The 21,149-nt window shown below is 51.0% G+C and overlaps 1 protein-coding gene across 2 annotated transcripts in view; it reads left to right on the forward strand.

Annotated features, from left to right (window-relative positions):
* SYN3 (synapsin III) overlaps positions 1-21,149 on the forward strand; it is a 451,755-nt gene that overhangs the window by 420,097 nt on the left and 10,509 nt on the right. For both annotated transcript variants that reach the window (XM_087868774.1, XM_087868775.1), the window contains exons 8-12: positions 1,238-1,380; positions 6,488-6,562; positions 10,924-11,026; positions 15,513-15,647; positions 16,524-16,611. In XM_087868774.1, coding sequence (XP_087724900.1) covers positions 1,238-1,380; positions 6,488-6,562; positions 10,924-11,026; positions 15,513-15,647; positions 16,524-16,611 — 544 coding nt within the window. The remainder of the gene's footprint in view (positions 1-1,237; positions 1,381-6,487; positions 6,563-10,923; positions 11,027-15,512; positions 15,648-16,523; positions 16,612-21,149) is intronic.

Below are 21,149 nucleotides of genomic sequence, written 5' to 3' on the forward strand. Positions count from 1 at the left end.
AGCACCTGCCCAACCCCACCCCAGGGGATCTGGGCTCTGCGCACCTCTGGCCCAATATCAGACCCCTCCGCTGTCCAGGTGAGGGTGACAGGGGAGGGAGCAGGACTCCCAGCTGGCCACAGCCAGTGGCAGTCAGCTTGTGTTCTGTCTTGAGATCATGGTCACAGAGCCTTGGCCTTGGCCCCTGCATTTGGCCTTGGAAGTTTTCCTGGGACCTCTCCTTGACCTCAAGGCACTGCTTCATGTTCCTGGCCTCGGCCCAGTAAGCAGTGTGAGTTTCTCCCCCAGGCCTTGGGTGGAGCACAACCAGCCTTGCCCAGTGTGTATGCACATGTGCGCGTGCACACACACACTGCTTGCACACACAAGCACCACATAAAATACATGACGCATGTAACATATGACACACATATGACACACACATGCACTCCCCACCACACACATGTCCCCCCACAAACTCACATATATACAACCCACATGCACACACCCAACATATACATACACACACATATACACACACTCCCTTTTTTCCAACTGGTCTCTACCCTATGTCACATTCTACCCGGCATACAACCCACCATCCAACCAGCCATCCAACTACTTGAGGGATTTTTTTTTAATTCAATTTGCCAACATATAATACATCATTAGTTTTTGATGTAGTGTTCAATGATTCATTAGTTGCATGTAACACCCAGTGCACGAGGGATTTTTCTAAAATACAAATTCGGCTACTTTCTTGTTTAAACTCCTCCACTTCTTCCAGTGGTTTTCCAGACCCTTCACCCTAACATTCTAACCTCTTACCAAAGAGATTGAGGTCCCCTGAGGTCTGTTCCCTGACAACCCACTTCAACCATCCCTCATCCTCCAGCCTCATCGGCCAGTCTGAATCACTTGCGCACTCCCTGTCCCCGCGTGGCGCCTCTGGCCTCTGCTTTGCCCATCCCACCATTCTCCAGAGAAACGCCCCTGCTGAAAATTGTCCTTATTCTTCTTAACGCTGTTCGGAGCTCACCTGTTCTATAAAGGTTCTCTTGACAACCCCAATGGAATGTTCCTGTCCTCATCTACAGGTATGCAGTGGAATGACTTGTTTCCTGTGTCTGTCTCCCCTGCTAGGCAGGTGACTTTCTAAAGGTCACTATATATATAGAACACTGGGTCCTGGCATTGGGTAGGTGCTCTGTGAACGGTGGCTGGCTGGCTGGCACTCACCCCATGATCCTCCCCACAGATCAAAGTAGAAAACCAGCATGACTACCAGGACATCACCAGCATGGTGGCTATGGCCAAAACCTATGCCACCACTGAGGCCTTCATTGACTCCAAGTACGACATCCGCATCCAGAAAATTGGATCCAACTACAAGGCTTACATGTGAGTCCCTGGGCAGGGGCTGGGTTGCTGGGAGGCAGGCTGGGAGGAGAGTGTAGGAGGAACAACGATTAGAGATGTAGGTCCAGCCCTGTGTCCTCCACCCCAGGGCAGAGACCCTTCAGCACCTCATCATTCTCCCTTTATGTCCGCTGACTGCCCTTCTTCTCTGTTCAGTACAGCTAAGTGCTGATGCTTTCTCACAGCTTACCCCAGGATAGAAATCTGTCTACCCAAAGAGAGCTGCTTCTCCCAGAGGAAGAAAGATACTTGGCATGTTTGGGGGGACTTCAAGTATGTATGAGATGTATACCGCAGGAGACCAGACTGAAAGAGAAACTAGGGGGACAAATCAAGGAGGACGTTGAATGCTTTGCTGTGGGTTTGGGGTTCTGTTCTGTTCTCTTTGGAGCAGAGAAGTGGCATGATCTGACCTGCATTTATAAAAAGCTGGCTCTGGGGCCATGAGCTGCAAAGGGGTTTCTCTGGAACTAGTAAGACCAATTAGGAGATGACATCAGATTTCTCCGGCTGCAAGCAACCGAAACCACATCTGACTGCTTTGATGGAGTTTGCAAAAGAGAATTTATTAGAAAGCCATGAAGGATCAGAAACCCTAAAAACAAACCACTCAACTGTCAATTTCAGAACTATTAGGATCCAAGGCAGCTGCAGGAATCTGGGTGACCAGAGCAACAGACAATCTTCATGGCACCCCCATTGGAAAATGAATCTGCCCGAGTCATCTTCGGTGCTTAACTCAAGGTTGTGATTCCGTGGAAACTCCTGATTGATCCAACTTGGATCACAGGCTTACTGGTTAGAGAAGGGCAGAAGACCAGTATGGAGAGTTCCACCAAGATGATATGAATATGGGTGGGGTCATCCCCCAGTGGGAATAGAGGTGCTGTGACAAAGGGTCGAGGAATGAATACCAGAAAATTCAACCCTCATTCAGCCCAGGGCTGGTTCTGGCAGAGGGTGACTCACACTTGAGCTGCTTCAGTCATGAGAACGGGACTTCTTGAAAAGGTGGGAGGTCTTATCTGCTCCAAGGCCTCTCTGTGTCTCACTTTGGAATGTTGTTATTGGTTCCCCTTGAAACAAAAAGACTCCAGAGAGCTAACCAGTGCCTGGCTGCCAAACATTCCTGGAACCCTGGCCATGCGCACACCTCCCTATCCGAGGGCTGCCATGGCTGGCTTGGACAGTTGTAAATCTCTGTCTGTTCCTTATGCGCAGTGGAGCTTGCGCTGTAGGTCAGGATCAGCAAACCACCACCCACAGGCTCAATCCAGCTGCCACCTGTTTCTGTAAATACAGTTTTATCGACCACAGCCAGACACACCCATTTGTGCATTATCTCGGGTTGCTTATGCACTACCTGGATTGCCTAAACTGGGGCTCAGCAGACTTTTTCCATAAAGGACCAGATGGGCATTTTAGGCTTTGTAGGCCCCACAGTTTTCACTGCAACTACTCCACTCTGCAATTGCCTGGGGAGCTGGAGAAGAGACAGGCAGTTGACCTCTAAGGAAAGATTCCCAGGAAAGGGATAGAGCCAGTTCTCAAGGAAGACTTCTGCCATGTCTTGCCAATTGCTCTCTTCCACCCATGAGCCAGCCCAGATCTGTCACTGCTTTCAGATGCCCTCAGGGTGATAAGATCGGCTCTTCCCTGCCCCCTCTGAGTTGGGGAACATTCCAGTGCAGCAGTCCAGTGCATTCCTGAGGTCTCCACCATCCGTCATGATATCATTTCCCTCCTCTCCTCATTGTTCGTGTTTCCACTTGACATTTGACGACACCTTGTCCCAGTTTCTCTTCTTGAAGATTAGCTCATTGCCGCATTCTTTATGCTAAGCCTTTGTGCCCTGGCAGCTCCAGTTTGTCATTAGTTATGGCTTTTCCTGGACCCTGGGTTGGCCCCTGTCCGAGGGAGGCGGGTTCGTGTCAGACCTCAATGTAGAGCATCCTCTCCGCCTCCCGACCATTCAACCTCCTTTCTGACCCACTTCCTGCCCTACACTCATTCCTCTGTGCTTGTTGCTATTGGGGTGTCATTGTTACTCAGGCCTCTCAGCAGATAGAGCTAGGAAATACATGGGTGTACCTTAACCCATGCGTGCACACGTAACTGTAATTATTTCTATATATATCCAGCTCTCTCTAGAGCTAGAGAAGGTTCATAGTGACGTCTCCGACTTCCCTCTAGTACCACATGATTCATTTCAGCCTTCCCAGATTGCTTATCTATAACTTCCCACTCCAACAGGGAAAATCCTGGCTCCTACCAGCCGCCATCCATTTACTTATTTGTTCAGTCCCAGTCCAGCTGCAGAACCATGAACTTGGAGCCCCATGGGAAAGAGCTTTACCCACTGCAGTGCAGTGCTCAGGTACAGCTCCCCTTATAGTTAGTCCGACAGCCCCCACTCTCGTCCAAGTTTACTTGGGTCCATACCTTACCACTCACCCCCACCCTCTTCAGCAAGAAAGTCAACATCATACATTTGTAATATAGGTCGACTCCTCTGTCACAGTCTGCATTCTATCCTCCATTCCAGCAGCTGCATCACATTCGGGCCAAGTGACTCTTTCCCCCAAGCCTGCGACGGGCTCTGCCATGGAGAGTCGTGATTAAGAGCATGGAGTTTCTCAGATATGGATTGGTAGCTTTTGCTACTCAGAGGGAATGGTAATAATAATGGTAATATCTGTCTCATTAGGTTCTGTGAACCTGAATGAGCCATGTGTATAGAGCCCTTAGACCCATGTCTCAGACAGAGAAAGCACCCATTGAACAGCAACTCACACCATTATTATTTTCTTGGCAGGAGAGCAATCTGGCTTGTGTTCCTGCTGCTTCTGGCAATGCAATGCCTTCTTTTCTTGTCTCCACTGACTGACAAATAATGGCAGTGCCCATTGGACTAAGACTTTTATGGGAATATTTCCTTTAGTCTATGTAATATATAAGGATGGAGATCATTCCCATTTTACCAATGAAAAAAATAAAGACTCTGAGATGGTGTCTGTGGTTATACAGCCAGAAAATGCTGGAACCAAGATTGAACCTTACATCTGTCTGACTCAAGTCAGTTCTTCCCTTCTCTTGCCACCATGCAGATCCCACTATACCAACCCTACCACCCTCCAAGGCACATTCAGTGGTTACCTGGGGTCACATTGAATGACTCTGGTTTCTCCTCTGCTTTCCTTGCTCTTCACTACTCAAGTATGCTGCTAAACTTATCTTGCCTCTACTTTGGTTTTAAACTGATCCACCCTTCCAGGTCGTGAGCAACCTTAGGACGAGGTCATCTCTGCACACCGAAACAAGCCTAGTACCCAGGACATAGAGTGGCCCAGTGAGTGTTTGCCGAATTGAACTGAATTGAGTTGGGCTGAACTGAACGCACATAGCACTTATCAATGTCACTACACCCCTTGACAATTCTAACCCCTGTTGCTCATCAGCAATTCTCAGCATCTGTTTTCTTTGGATACATGTTCTATTCTGTTTCAGAAGGGTATATTTGTGTAGCAATTCCTCCTCCCACTTCACCCTTTAATCTCAACCACAAGCCTTCCCTTGGCCATAAAACAAAAAGCTTTACCTCTGCCATTTTGCTTACACTCAGTATTTGCTGAGTCCAGATATGCCACCAGAGATCATTTGTCTTGATTCTTCCCCAATATTCACAGCCCCTTACCCAGGAGTTAGTTACTGGGTACCTTCTACATGCCAGGTCCCACTGGACACTGGGGGGATAGGGGACGAGTCAGACATGTCACCTGCCCTTGGGAAAGACTGGACACTAAAGCAGTCATTCCAAGTGAGATTAGCATGACTAAACATTGGTTTAGGGGTGTCTACTCTTGTTGTGGGGGTGCTATTGGCAAGTCACATCTCATATGAAAAGTGAAGGATGAGTGGTCCTTAGGGAGGCAAAGATGGGGACAAAGACTGGATCAGGCAAAGGGAAGCCTCAACCTAGGAGAAAGCCATGGCACTGGAGCACTGCAAAGGAGGTTGGTGCTGCTGGAGCAGAAAAGGCAAATGAACAGAGAGGGTGTCGAGGCCAGAAGTGCCTCCTGCCCTTCACCATGAAAAAGTGACCACTTCTCTCCATGGATCATTTTTCCTACATTTTGGAGCCCTCGAGAAATTCCAGAATCACTAGTGGCTCTACTGCCCTAGTTCTCCTTTTCAAAAACAAGAGGCCAAGGTTTGGGGGATTTCATCTGATGGTGTAGATTTCTTTTAATTTAGTCTTTAGAGGCACCTGCACCCCCATGTTTATAGCAGCAGTGTCCACAATAGCCAAACTGTGGAAGGAGCCATGATGTCCAACGACAGATGAATGGATAAAGAAGATGTGATCTAAATACACAATGGAATATACTCAGCCATCAGAAAGGATGAATACCTAACATTTACATCAACATGGATGGAACTGGAGGGTATTATGCTGAGCGACATAAGTCAATCAGAGAAAGACAATTATCATATGGTTTCGCTCATATGTGAAATATAAGAAACAGCGCAGAGGATCATAGGGGAGGGAAAATGGAATGGAAAGAAATCAGAGAGGGAGACAAAACTATAAGAGACTCTTAACTCTAGGAAACAAACTGAGGGTTGCTGGAGGGGAGGTGGGTGCGGGGATGGGGTAACTAGTTGACAAGCATTAAGGAGGGCACATGATGTGATGAGCACTGGCTATTATATGCAACTGATGAATCACTGAACTCTACACCTGAAACTAATGATATACTATATGTTGGCTGATTGAATTTGAATTAAAAATTAAAAATTTACGTAAAATTTTAAATTAAAAAAAATTTTTAATGAAAAAAACAATAATCTTTGGATTTCAAAGGTGGCCTAGAAAAAGATACATAAGATCCAACAAGTAAATAAGACAATCAGCATAAAGGAAAATAAAAACAGGCAAATAAAGCTGGGGGCAAGATGTGTCTCTAACGATACATGCCAGAATGTGAGCCAGATATTTGAATTGGAGCCTCCTAACAGCCAAAGCAAAGAAGGAAAACAGAGCAGTGACAGCAGTCCTAATGCCGTCGGTGTTATTTTTCTGATACAGGAGAACCTCCATCTCTGGAAACTGGAAGGCCAACACAGGCTCTGCCATGCTGGAGCAGGTAGCCATGACGGAGAGGTAAGAGACAGAAGAGGTGTAATAGGGCGTGGAGCAGCCCCAGTAGGAGGTAGGGGACGGATACAACAAGAGGCCTGTAAACAGTGCCGCCTCACCCTCGTGCCAGGGCCTCACCACCCACAGAGCACTTTCCTAGACACGGCAACCGTTTATTGCCCAACCCCCTGCAGGTTAGATGTTATTATAATCCCACTTTACAGATGGCAGAAGCAAGTTCGGAGAGGGAAAGTGACTTGTCCAGGGTCATGGAGCTGATCAATGACAAAGCTGACAGTAGATCACTGATGTCTTAACTCCAAGTCGAGGGGTCTTTCCAGCCCTGCCCAGCTACTGCAGAGAGAACAGGGAGTCCTCACCTGCTCTGACAGGTACACAAAAGTATCCTTATTAGGACACCAGGGCTCCTGGAATGTCCGTTCCTCTCTCGTGCTTATTTTTTCAGCTCAGTGTCAGGACAGAGAGGTTATTTCCACTGAGTCATGAATGTGGTATGTGCACTTTGGCTGAAGGTCCCTCAGGTCTTCTGCCTTTAAGCACTGATGCTAGCTCTCTTCACCTGAAGAAGGGCCAGTCACCTGCTCCCGGGGCCAGCAGCGCACACACATTCTTTCCTGCAGGCCCCGTGACCTCTACGTGCAGGCATGCAGTGAGAGTGGATAGAGTGTGGGCTTTGGGGTCAGAAAGATCTGCTAGTGAACATTCACTGCGTGCCTACCACATGCCATGTTGTGCCAAGCACCAAAGGGGCCAAGATGAAAACATCCAGCCCTTCCCTTCACAGACTCTGTGTCTGTTGCAAGCATCAGAACAGAAATCTCATTGGTCAGGGACAAAAGGGGTGTTGGTTGGCTTGTGGCAATGAAAATGCCAGAAGTGCAGCTCTAGGTAGGAGTTCAGGGCTCATCCCCACACACCTCAGTTCACTTTCTCTTGCGTTGGCTTCATTCGGACCAACGCGCTCATCTGGTGGCGCCCAGTGGCTCCAGGTTTCCATCCTGACGGTGTCAAGGCCCTCAGGACAAAACTACTCTTTCCCAGCCATCTCAACCAAAGACAGCAAGTGAGCCTTCTTTGCGGATTGGCCTGCCTTGGGTCACATGACCATCCCTGAGCCAATCACTATGGCCCAGAAGCGGCACTGGCCTGGGTCACGTCTCCACCCCTGGAGACTGCGGTGGGAGCAGCCACTGTGGCAGCAATGACGGAGGGGGATGGGGAGGGTTCTGATGCCACAGAACGTCAAGAAGGATAGGAGGGAAAAACCAATGTTGCGCAGACTAAAACTACAGAGGTCCACTCCGAATAACCCAGTCAACGTAGGAGACGAAGAGTGGTATGTTGGGGTGGCAGTGAGCTGTGGGTGCTTGCAGAGAGAGCACAGAGAAGGGGCACCCAATGCAGACTAGGGAGGGGTGAGGTCAGGGAAGACTTCCAGAAGGAGGTGGTGCCAAAGTCCCCTTGTAAAGAATGAGTAGGAGTTGGGAGGCATTCCTACATTTCCTTGTTGGTCATCTGCTGAGCACGAGCTGGGAGCCAGGTGTTGAGTGAGGCCTTGGGGAAATGGTGGCAAACAAGACGGACATGGTCCCTGCTTACCTGGAACTGATGGCTCAGGGGCTCTAAGAAGCCGGATGTGAGCAAAAGCTAGTGGTCCTGTCCCTTCCAGGCTGGGTTACTTGGGGCAAGTTAACTAACCTTTGTGAACTGCTCCAGCTGTTAATTGAAGGTGATCAGCCAGAGCGCTGATCAGGAGAGGGAGGTTCAGTACCTCACCCAGTAGTGGCCCTGGCAAGGAGGGGCTGCCTTCCCTTCCCATCAGCCCCAGGGGCAGCTGCGGCCCTCACTCTGGGAGCCCACCTATGCCAGCTAGTCTCAGGGCGGTGTGCTCATGACCTTGCCCACCCGAATCATCTGGTCGGAGGCAGTCATTTCCTTCCCCCACTGAGCATCCACAGGACATCTTGGTCCTTTTCTCCATGGCCTTTCCAGAATGTGAGCCCAGCCTTCTTCGATGCCCCGTGAGTTGCTCACAAATGGCCCCAGCAGGCCACCATATCCCTAGCTCTGCACAGTTCCAGGCCACGTTGGCCATTCCTGCAAGAGCCTACCTTAGGCACGGGTCCGCTTAGGCCTGGAATCTCACTTTCCCTTCTGTAGAGTCACAGGCAATACTCCCAAAGCCTGGGACAGAGCTCCCCAATCCCACCTCCAGAGGGGGAAATCTCTGGGGGCCCATAAACAGGCCTTGGCTCCTCTTTCTACCTGGCTTACCTGTTTGCCAGGTACCCTGATTCCTCCTTGGCAAAACCAGCAATGTGGCTTGGTCAGTGCTAGTCCCAACCAGCTGGAGGGGGGCATGGACCCATGGTCTCCAGTCTCTCCCACACTGCCCCACCCATGAAGCCCCTTCCTTGGCCCTAGGAACAGGGTGGGGGGGGGGGCTATGCCCTGTGGGATGCAGCCAATAGGTATTCCAGAAGTTCATCATTGGAAAACAGCCTCCAGAAACCAGTTTTCTCTGAGTCTTGGTCCAGACTTCCATCTTTCATTGAGAAGAAACCTGATTTATGTGTCTCAGGGCACAGGTCTCCCTAAACTGAAGGTGCCCCCCCCAGTCAGCCACTACTGCCAACTACAGGGACCCTGGTCAGAGAGCCCCGGGGACTCTTAGAGCTCTGAGGACCAAAGGTTGTCCTCCACTGTGGCTGCCTATGAGGATCCCATGAGAAGCTTTAAAAACAGAGAGAGCATCTAACGTACAGCAGGGCCCCCAGGTCTGAATGTTTAGAGGCTCCACTCTCCTGGTGATTCTGACACACAACTAGAATCATCCTAGGCCTTCCCATTTTTCAAACAAGGAAACTGAGGCTTTAAGAAGAAGAGGCCTACCCGAAATTATTGAGTAAATGAACAGCAAGACTCCAGGTCACTGGTCTCCCATGCCGAGGGAGAACCGGCTGCAGTGTGTCCCAACTGAGAGGAAGCGTGGCTTGCTTGCCCTGTAGAATCAGACAGAATCTAGGTGTGGAAGCCAGCACAGTGGCTGATTAAGCTCTCCGAGCCTCAGTCTCCTCATCAGAAAGATGTGTTCAACCTTCCTGACAGAGTTGTGGTGGGGGTTAGAGAATGAAGGGTCAGCCCCCACAGACAGGCTGGTACCTACCAGGAGCTAAAAAGGCATGAGTTTTCATCCTTCCTTTTCCTTCTGTGATCTCACACACTCCTTGCTACAGTTGAATGAAAAAACTGAGTGAGGAGCCAGGAGATCTGTGTAATCCTGGCTCTGTTACTGTCTTGCTGTGTGACCTGGCCAAGCCACTCTCCCTCTCTGGGCCTCAGTGGGCCTTGGCAATTAAGACGAGAGAGTTGGTTCTAAGAGAACTTCGGCCATGCTCTCTCCTCATTCCAGGCCTTATGGCTCAGAGACACAAATAGATCTCAGAGCAGGCGTGCCCCGTGTGACCCTGGAGAGTGAGGAGAGAAGCAAGACCGTTGATACAAAGTCCCCTGTGACTCCCGAATCCAGCCACCACAGGGGAAGCCAAGTGCAGGCCCGGGAAGACTTCTCCAGATACAACCATCCCCTTGTTGCAGGGTCAAAGTCCAGCGTTGAGATCTTTCCCCTGCAAAGCAAACTGACCTTGCAGCCATCAAGTATCTGGAAAGGGAACAAAAGCTCTGGGTCCAGCAGGCCAGGCCCTGGGCGGGAGAGCAGCCTGCCAGGCTCCCTTGCCCGCCCGCCCCAGGCTCAGGGCAGAATGCACCCTTTGTCCCCCACAGGCTCTCATCTAACATGGTCGCTGGGGCTCGGAGGGCGGCCTGGGAGGGATTTCTGAGCCCTTCAAGCAGCTTTCCCAAGGGAAAAGGACCGCAGGAGTGGCCGGGTGTCCAGGATGGCTCCGGATGCAGGCAGGACACACTCCCCACTGCTGCAGAGCCAGCTGGGTCCTAGGGGCTTGGGGGCGGGGGGAGGGAGGCACAGGGCCTCAGAGACCTCTCCCACCTCTCATTCCTCCCCCCCCCATCCTTCCTCTCTCTCTCTTGCTTCCTGGCTCCCCTTCTAGTCCCTTTCCTTTCTCTGTCTCTCTCTCTGTCCATCTGTGTCTCTGCCTTTGTACGCCCGTTCTGTCTCTCCCACTGCTTCTCCGTCTCCTTCTGTGTCTCCTTCTCACTGCATCTCTGTCTCTTGTTATTTCTGACCACCTCTCTCCGTCTCTGAATGCATGCACGTGTCACCGTACCTGTGGCCTATTTGTCCGCGTGTCTCTCCGTGTCTCTCTGTCTCTGCCTCTCTCTCTCCCTCTGCTCCCCCTTCCTGCTCCCTCCCCCGATGCTGACTGTCTGTCTGTCCGTCCCTGCAGGTACAGGCTATGGGTGGACAGCTGCTCAGAAATGTTTGGCGGCCTGGACATCTGCGCTGTCAAGGCCGTCCACAGCAAGGACGGCAGAGATTACATCATTGAGGTGAGGACAGGCGTGCCAGGGGGACAGAATCCTCGTGTGGTCTCCAGTGTGGTCGGCTCTGTCCTAGCCTGTGGCCTGGGCACATGTGGCTCCCAGAGGCTTCTCACCCACCGGCCTCACACACCCCATCCCGACCCTTGGCAGCATCTCAAGCCTCTGTGCTCCAGACATGAAGTTTGGCGACCCCTGGGCCTAAGGGGAGGGGGGGCACATCAGGCCACAAGTCAGCAAGACTGTGTGCCATTGGGCCTCTGAAATGTTCTGTGTCCAAACGTGTAAACAGGGCATGCTTCCCTAGTCACCACGCAGAGATTCCGTCCTCTGTCCATTCAACACACTTGTCCTTAGAGGCTCTCCAGGGCTAGGCATGGGTGTGGCTCTGGGGACAGAGCTGTGACCCAGCCAGACATGGGGTGTGCAGGCTGGTGAAGAAGGAGGTTGATAAACAAGTCATGGAGGACACTGAACACAGGCAACACAGCGCTGCAGGGGTGTGAATGGAAGGAAAGATGGAAATAGAATTGTAAGAGAGAATCCACAACCCTCCTACAGCCCGTGCCTCTCCCAGGCCCACAGGCCCCTGCCGTCCTCCAGGCCAGTCACCTACCCATAGACCTCCAATCCCACACTCTCCTTCCCCTGCTCACTTCCTGTCCGTGCTTCCCCCCATCCACGGTCCCCCTGTCTCCTCCAGGACTCCCTCTGTCCTCTCCGGTCCTTCAGTCCCCCTCTCCCCCCACAGCTCCCCTCTGTGCTTCTCCCAATCCCACTTTCCCCCTCTCTCCTCCAGAACTGCCCCCCCACCATCCCTCCTCGTCCCACAGTCCTCCTCTGCACCCCAACTGCTCTCCCCTGCCCTGTCCCCCCCACCACACACACACACACACACACACACACACAGCTCTGGCTCTCCACAGCTATTCCCTGAAAATGCCCCCTGGCCTCAGAGTTCTCCCTTCTCTCCCCAGCTGCACATCTCCGAGTTCACACCCCCCACAGCCCCTTGCAGGGCTCCCCTTCCGTGGCCTTCTCAAACCACAGCAGATGGGCGGTGCTGACACAAGGCCAAGACACGTGAGGGAGAGCCCTGCGGCCACCCCCTCCCCGGCTTGTGGGCAGCTAATGGCAAGCACATGGCTGGCTGACCACAGGAGCCAGCTCGTCCTCCAGGCCCGCGTGCCTGCGCCGCTCCCCAGGAGCCACAGCGCGGCAAGGCCAGGTGACTCCACGGGTGGGAGCCCTGCTCTACCTGCCAGCCATACCTGGAGGGCATCGGCCCCCTGCCCGAGGAGTAGCCACCCTTGGATGGACACCGTCCCTCCATCCTCCCGGGAGAGGCCAGAAAACTCTGAGGATGAGTTGCCTCTGTATTTGCAGGTTCTGTCCTGCTCTGGAAAACAGCTTTCCTCTCAAGTCTGGGAGGCACTTTCCCTCTGACTGCCACCATAGCTGAAACCGCCCCCCACCCCAACTAACCTGTTCTCAGAGGTGGTATTGGAGGGGCTAGGAGCAGTACTGGCCTGCACACTAGCTTCTGAGCCAGGCTGCCTCCTGGAGGCACAAGTGCCCCGCCCTCCTGAGCATGCCCTGGGAGCTTTGGACCAGGGATGGACCAAGGGCCCTCCTGCCCGAAGCTTTGCATCTCTTGAGACCCCTCTCAGCCCTACTGCGTCTGCATCTCCTCACAGAGACCCCCAGACACGAGCTCAGCTGTGGCACACACGCAGTCATCCGTCCTTCACTAACGAGCTCCTGTGCTGGGTGCCAGGCACCAAGCCAGGTGAGGGGGATATAGCAGCGACCATGGCGGCAGGGACCCTTCGTCCTGGGGCTTCCATCCAGAGAGGTGACTGCAATCATGGGGGAAAGGCTCCTTGACTCCCCTTCCCCGCCTTCCAGTGAGTTTTAGCCCCTTCTCCCTTGCATTCTCTCTGCCCCAAGAGCTCCTGCCTATTTGAGTTTTCTCAACATTTTTTCTGAGGAAACAAAAGCCTGTACTCGTGGGCCCAGGCTCGCTGCCTCCAGACATTCAGAGGGTCAGGGATGAAAGACCTCTTACATTTTTTTTTTAAGCAAAATTAGTGGGTTTGGACTTTAAAAAACAAGAAAACAACTTCTCAGAATGTTCCAGAAAAAAAAAAAGATGACTTTTCAGATTGTTTATTCTCTCAGAAACATTGCAGAGTTGTTTCACTTGCTTTGGGGTTTACAGTGGGGTCAAGGGAGATGGGGAACTTGCTACCAGGAAGATAAAAGGTATTTTTCCCCAATCAGGAAAAAAAGGCAGAAGAGATCCAAAAATACTGTTTTCTTCAGCCACCTCTGTGGTGAGAACATAAAATTTATGACATGTTTTGTGAAGATCCTCACAGTAGAATACTCAGGGGAAAGACCCTTGAACTTGTCCTCTGTGGCCTGTCCAGGGAATGATATTGCTCACTGGAAAAATGTTTCCTTGGGGAGACCAGAGCATCCACTTCCTTTGGCTTTGTCCACCACGGGGATTCCAAAATGCTCTGACCTCAGGTTCCTTGTGGTGGCTATTTTCCACTGCAGGGAGTGTAGGAAACAGAAACCAGAAGAAAAAACGATGGGTAGGGTCAGGAGGAGGAAGGACAGACCTGTGTCCATCCAGACAGACTCCACAGTTATAAGTCAGTTCAGCCCACATAGACCAAGAGGCTGTCCGTGTGCCGGGCACTGAGATCTGGGACACCAAGGACTCCAGCCCAACCCACAAGGAGCTCAATTCGAGGACAGTTCTCAGGACCATGCTAGAATCAACATTCACATCCTTGAGCTTACTTTTCAGCCTCCCAACAACAGTGGGTGCTTTAAACACACAGACCCCTAAAGGCCCCACCTGGAAGGGTCTTCACAGCTGCCCAAACCCCTCAATTTACAGTTGAGGAAAACATAGGCCCACAGAGGAAATGTTACCTGCCCGAGATCACACAGCAAGTCTGCAGCAAAACTAGGCTTGGATTCCAGGTTCCCGTTCCGAGTTTTCACCACAAAGAGCTGTTTCAGTCCTCGGTGAGAAATGGAAGGACTGTGGCTTGCTAGTAACGTGTCCTCAAACTTACTACTTGTTTGACGCTCAGTTTCCTCATCATTATGATGAAGATGACAGCATTCCCTGCCTCCGAGAGAGCTGTTCTGAGATCTGTAGGAGATCATCCACGCCCAGTGCTTGGAACAGTGCCTGGCACATAGTAAGTGCTTAATAAAACATGGCACCTGCACTAGTATCTTTATCATCATGAGCAGGACTTACTGCAAGGAACTTTCATTTCTTCATCGTAGGAGCTATTGAGGGCATATCTTTTGATCAGGACCCAGGGCCCATCTCTGACCTCAGGGACTCACACAGTCTGGTTGGAGAGACACAGGTAACAGGAGATGTCAGGACTGTGGGTAAGCTCTCCAATGGGACAGCCGACGTGAGGACAGCGAGAGTGTAGAAGAGCAGCTGGGTAGAAGTTGCTCCGTCAGAGAGGACAGGCTTAGCCGCATGTTCTGGGAAGGATGAGAGGGAGTTAAGTGAAGAATGAGCAGAGAGAACGGGCATAGATAAGGGCCTGGTTGGAAGAGAGAACCTGGTGAGTCGGGAGCTTGGGAAAAGGGGAAACAAGGCCGTGAGTTTGATGGCCGTGGGGTGGATGAACAGGCCCGATTCCTACAGTGGAGGAGGGGAGAGAGTGCCTGCCTAGGCCTCACTCCCCTTCCAGACCTTCCACAGCTGCCCGCGCCTGAGGAAATCACCTGCGTGGTTGGCCTGTGTGACTTTGGCCAAGTCCTTTCCCATCTCTAGGCCTCAGTTTCCCTATCTGCAAAAAGAGTGGGATGAAGAGATGTGATCTCTCAGGACCCCTTCCAATAGAAGCACTTTGCCTCCTCTGAGAAGCTGGCCATTCCTTGTGGAATGTGTTTCTCTCCAAGCACATGTTTTGCCAGAGCGCCTGAGAATAGGCCTTTCCTCATCCCTCTTCTGTCTGAACCCGGGGTCACCTCCGGCCCATGTCATTTTTTGGTCTTAATTGAGCCCCCACCTTCACTGCTTCCGCTTCCGGCTTTGTGGAAAGCCTTGACCTTGGGCCAAAGTTCAGGAGGTGGCCCCAAGCCTGGGCAGGAGCCAAGGTGGGAAAGGAGGGGGCGGAGACTGGCTCCCCAAAGAAAAGAGCAGTAAAGGTCAGCAAAGGCTCCCTGGCCCGTGGTCACATTTCTGTAGCCCAGCAAATGTAGGCTGAATTGAACTGAATCCAGAGAGTTGTTTTAGACTGAACTGCAGGGATCTGGGTGTCTCCTTGGGAATCATTCCCAGCTGGAGGCACGGGACTGGGTGTTTGCTGGGAGAACATCGCCATCTAGTGGTCACTTCTGTCCTGAGCCCTGAGCCGGCCCTCCTGGGACGCGCTGCCGGGCTGCCTGGCTACCCTGGCTACCCCGGCATGGGGTTGCCTCAGGCCTCCTTTCTCTCCCACAGGTGATGGACAGCTCAATGCCCTTGATTGGAGAGCACGTGGAAGAGGACAGACAGCTGATGGCCGACCTCGTTGTCTCCAAAATGAGCCAACTCCTGATACCAGGGGGCACAGTGCCCTCACCTCTGAGGCCTTGGGTAAGGTTCTCAGGAGCACAGGAGACTTTGTACCCGTGAGAAATGCTGGGATGTCTGGGACTGGGGAGCCCCTGGATCCAAAGGAGATAGTCCTAGAATGGAACCAGCCTGGGGAGAAAGGACTGGGGTGTGGATGGAGGCTGGGCAGGCAAGCTTGCACCCCTGCTCCAGAAGGGGGAGTTTGGGAGGCTCTGAGACCTTCCTCCTTCCACCATCATGAGGGACAACAACCTTGTCTCGACGGCACCTGCAGGCAGAGATGTTAATGTGAAAACTCAGTTGTCCCTCCTGTGCCCTCCATCCTGGACCCGAGCAGGGAGCAGCAGGTGCGTGTGGGTGTGTGTGTATGGTTGTGAGCACACACGCATGGACATGTGTACACACATGCCCTTTGTGTGTTCCCAGGGTACCAGTCAATAGAGACTATTGTGTCTTCTGTTTCTCCATCCCCCAACCTCAACAAGCTCCCACATAGCTCCTCCCTTCCGCGGTCCTCTCCACAGATTACCAGATCATTCTCCAAAGAATTTGCTAGCTCTCAGCTTTCTGGAAAAGCAAGTCTCAAAACCTGCTCCCCCCCCCACCCCCCACAAGAACAGATCTATGATAATAGCTGTTGGAATGATGGTTATACTTGAGGGGGTTGCTGGCCGGGAAGGGGCGTGGGGCAGCCTTCTCCACTGGAATGTTCTGTCCTGATCCGGGTGTGGCTACACAGATGTATACACATGTAAAAAGTCACGATGGTGTACTCTTAAGAACTGTGTGCCTTGTGTAAGTTTTATCTCAGCAATAATAAAATCTTTATAAGTCCTGCCCTCCCACCCAGGAAGCAGAGGGCTGTAGCAATCACCACAGGATTCTTTCCCGCTCTAGGCTCCACAGACAAAACCAGCGAAATCCCCCGGGCCAGCCCAGCTGGGGCCTCAGCTTGGACAGCCCCAGCCACGCCCGCCCACACAAGGTAAGAGCCACGAGAGGTCACCAAGGGAAATTATACAGGGAGGATGTTGACATGCCCTGAGGGGTCCATGTGTGGTCTCCAGAAGGCCCTCTGGAAAAATCCATCTTGATACTGTTTGCACAGAATACATGCGCTCATTATGTGTGCGGAATGAATGAGACGCTGATGTCTGTCACCCCCTGTAACTCAGGCGGGAAGGATGGGGAGACAGGTGAATTTGCTGAGTACCTCAGATGTGCCAGGCACCGGAAGAGGGACTTTCTCATCTATCCCCCCCTTTTTTTCTTGTCTCCCTAGCACTCCCCAGTGAAAACATCAGTATTTCCTTTTTCCAGAGATGATGTGGGGCTTTACTCAAGGAAACACAACGAGAAAATGCCGGTTTCTAAGTCTAGCCTTTCAGATCTTTGCCAAAGTGTCTGTTTCTTAGCCAGTAGTGGTGTCTGATGATAGATGTATCAGCCAGCCAGCCAGAGTGAGAGAGAAGGAAACACGGAACGTGTTATTTGACTTTGTCAATGGAAATGCTCCCTCAAAAAATATTCCAGCATTACCGTGTAAAGGCCGCCACTTAGTAGAGAATGGATAAACTAGTGATGACAGGATGTACCCTAGGCAATAACTTTCTCGTGGAATGTCGCCGCCCGGGGCGTGTTCTCCTGCGCAGCCTGGCAGGGGGACACCGGTGCCTCGCCGCCTTGCTCGCAGCCAGAGCCTCACTCGAAACCAGAACCTTCCAGGCGTGCTCACTGCCCTAGCGCCCTCTTGGGGCTTCCTCGCAGCTCTGCGTCAAGAGGCCCTGCCGGGCATTTTCACAACAATCTTTATAAGAATCTGCTTAGAACCTCTCAGAAAGGAAAAGCATTACTCTCAACGTTGTGGCCTTTCCAGTTGCTTTGATTAAAGCGACATATTCATTGTTTCTTGGGAAAAATCGGCCCTGGTCATTAAACAGCTTCCTCTTCCACAGGTCTCAGATAAAGTGCCCTGACCATCTTTCTCGTGTCTGCGTCTCTGTATTTAAGTATTTAAGAAAAGGGAAATTGCGTAACTTCTATAACCGTGTGCATGGACGTCGGGATTCTTCTTGAGGCAGATAGACGTGCTTTTGAATCCTCCTCCATGTCTCAGTAGTCTTAAGTCTTAGGCAAGTCACGTCGTTTTTCCGAGCCTCAGTCTCCCCAGTGATAGAACCGCAGCCCTGGGTAGTTATGGGGAGCTTCCGTGGGCAGCACGGGTGAGGCCACTAGCAAGGCGCCCGGCGCAGGGGTGACGCCCAGGACGTGTTAGCTCTTACTACTAATAGTTTACTAGGAATAACGATCTATATAACTTTCACTGTTAAAAACTTACTATCAATAACATGTGTCTTATTAACAATTAAAATATCCATGTTGTTCTTAATGCTCATTACCGTTAACCATCTTTAGAAGTAAAGCAGCCCCAGTGCCCTCCTGCCTAGTGGTAATTCTATCATTATAAATGTTCAAAAATGATTTATTCATTCCCCTGCCAGGCTCCTGGCTGTGCCTCTGCCCTGCTCTCTCCTTTCCCGCTCTGCCCCAGGACTTACTTTTTAAAACACATTTGAACAGAGCACTTTTAAAACAGAGAGCTACTGTATTCTGGTTTCCTCTCCAGCCCAGAGTACAGACATGCTTGATAAAGAGATATTATTTTAAGGGACATGGGGCTAAACACACTTTTAGTGAGTTGAAAAACAATCAATTTAAAACCAATTAAGGTAATTAAAGCAAGTGCTCATTGAATTAACATTCAGATTAAAAATAACAAGGCTAATTGAAAAACAATGCTTTCATTGAGTTCCCAAAATAACAGGATCACATTATTAACTTGTTTGAACTTACCGTAAAAAAGTGAAGTTTTCTTTTAACGAACCTCATAATTTTTTAGCACCAATCCTGTGCTTGGGCAAATACTTTCTATATATAAGTTAATGGGTTTTTGTATGTGCTGAAATTAAAAATACTAAATTGTTTGCTTTGCCAAGACACTGAAGGAAATGAGTGTCTTCTGAGGAAGCCCAGGTGTCTAAGAGGGATTTGACAAATAGTTAATAAATAAATGAATGAATGAGGATCCAGATTTTTCCAAGATATTATTGGCCCCAGGGTAGGGGTGGGGATGGGAAGACGAGATAAAAGGAGAAAACAGAGATTTTCTTTGACCGGAAGTGGGTTTAAAACATACAAGAGTAAGCCAGCATTTAGAAATCAGGAGCTTTTGCACAAATACCTTGATTTCTGGTTCTCTGGATAGAGCAGAAGGTGTGGAAGCCAGGGGCCTGGCTTCCTCCTCGCAAGTGTCCCCTGACCGTTTAGTCCCACCGGCTCCCTGGGATGGCGGGACTCTGCTGTTTGCCTCACACCCTGCTCCCCCCTATTGTCACCTTCACAGCGATGTAGTGGTGCTCCTTATTTCCTTTAGCTTGCATCTCCTTAGAAAAAGAGTTCTTCAAACTATGTTTTATCTCAAGGGAAATTTTTTTTTAATTTTTTAAAGTAGCAGTCTGCTTGGCTGCCATGATGTTTTGGACACTTGCCTGCTTCATTAATTTAGGTGTTCGGGTTTGAGATCACTGGGCGCTCTGAGCCACTGGGACAGACGGTGACGAAGGCAGTGCACAGCAAATCAAGGCCACGTGCAATCATTTGCTAAATCTTTGCGGTCATTCAGTCCAGCGTAGAAAGTGCTGCACGGGCTCCCAAGAAGGTCCACACTGGAAGGATATCGAGTGGCTGCTCTGAGGGCCTCATTTTACAGACGAGGGCCCAGAAACCCAGAGGAAAATGACTTGCTCATGGCCACATAGCAAGTTAACGCAAGACTGGAGTTAAGACCTGGGGCTCCTGGTGCCAGGATGGTGTCACCGCCACCAGACATGCAGGTCGCGCCCTCTGCAAAGGTGCCAGCTAGGATGATGTGGGAGGGCAAAGGTCATCTGAAGCTTCAGCACAGCTCCTCTTGCACCTGGCTCAAAGCCGCCACCCGGGCAGCCCAGCATAGCATAGTTTTGGGGGTTTGTTTTTTGTTTGCCTTTTTAAGGAAGAAAAACGAAACAGAGCTTTTGAGTCAAAGAGATGTAGGTTTGAATGTTGGCTCTTCCTCTTATTAGAACTGACAGCTTCAGCAAGTCACAGTGTATCTGGGACTCAGCCTCTTTGGAAAAATGGGGACATTTGTGGGGATCATCCTAACCCACAGCACTACTGCCAGGCTGCCCAGCCCTAGGCTGGGGTGTAGTGTGCTCAGTAAGACCCAGGGAGGGCGGATGAGCGGAAGCCGAGTTATGAAAGGGCCCTGGAGATGGGCCCCAGCCCCGTTCAACTCCCAGTCTCTTCACCCACCTGAAGTGATCTCAACACAGCCAGGCGAGGACAGCCGTGGTGCAGCCCGCTCTCCCGCGAGCAGGGCCCCGTCTGTTTGGGCAAAATGCAATTCACAGCCAGCAGCCCCGACACTCAGGCTTTGAGGGTGAGGAGAGAGCACCTTGCTTCCTTGGGGCCTTGGAGTTGTACTCAAAGTCATTTCTGGGTGGCTAAAATGTCCCCAAGCTTATGACGCCCCTTTGCTTGTTGGTGAAGGCCCACATGCTCTGTGCAGTGAGAGGGAGAAGCCAAGACCCCTGAGCTTCCTGCGGCTACCCTTCTAGTTGGGAGACCTTGGGGAGGCTCGGTGTGCACATCTCCATGACGAGAAGGATGGCATCTTCCCTACCAGCCCCTCTCTAGAGCAAATGACATACATGCCTTTGAAAGTTCTTAGAAAAGTTCAAGAAGCTTTTGAAAAGTAAGGGATAATCCATTGTTTCAAAAGTAATACATCTTCAGTGTGGATAACCCCACCGCTTTTGTAATCATTGAGCCGTGGCTCATTACTCAAAGTGTGGAGAGCAGAAGGATCACCTGGGAACTTGTTAGAGACACAAATCCCCAGAGCCCGCTGGTAGCAGTCTGCATGGACGGCCATAACAAAATACCGTAGACGGAGTGGCTTCGACAAAAGACATCCTCTCTCCATTCTGGAGGCTGGAAGTCCAAGGTCAAGGTCCCAAAAGGACTGAAAGTTTTCCCCATGTCTTGTGGACAGCACCTTCTCACTGTGTCTTCACGTGGCCTTTCCCCTGTGTGGCCCCTGGTGCCTCTCTCTTGCTCTCTGTCTCTCACTCTCTCTCTCTCTTAAGGACTCCAGTCCTGTTGGATTAGGGCCCCACCCTTATGACATCATTTAACAATAATTAGTTCCTTTAGGGCCCTGTCTCCAAATACAGTCACCTGGAGGGTAAGGACTTCAAAATATGAATGGTGGGGGGACATAGTTCAGTCCACAACTCTCTACTGTATCAGAATCTTTATTTTGACAAGATGCCCCAGTGATTCGTGTGCACATTAAAATTAGAGACACACTGGTTCAAGGGGACAACTTTCCAGTTTATGTCTTACATAGCTATGTATGTATGTGCTAACATGGAATAAACCTGTACGTGCTATTTTGTAAGCTGCCTTTTTGTTCAGCAG

This window comes from Ursus americanus, chromosome 17, assembly GCF_024610735.1.
Source record: "Ursus americanus isolate L20-20 chromosome 17, mUrsAme1.1.p, whole genome shotgun sequence".
Taxonomy (NCBI): Eukaryota; Metazoa; Chordata; class Mammalia; order Carnivora; family Ursidae; genus Ursus; species Ursus americanus.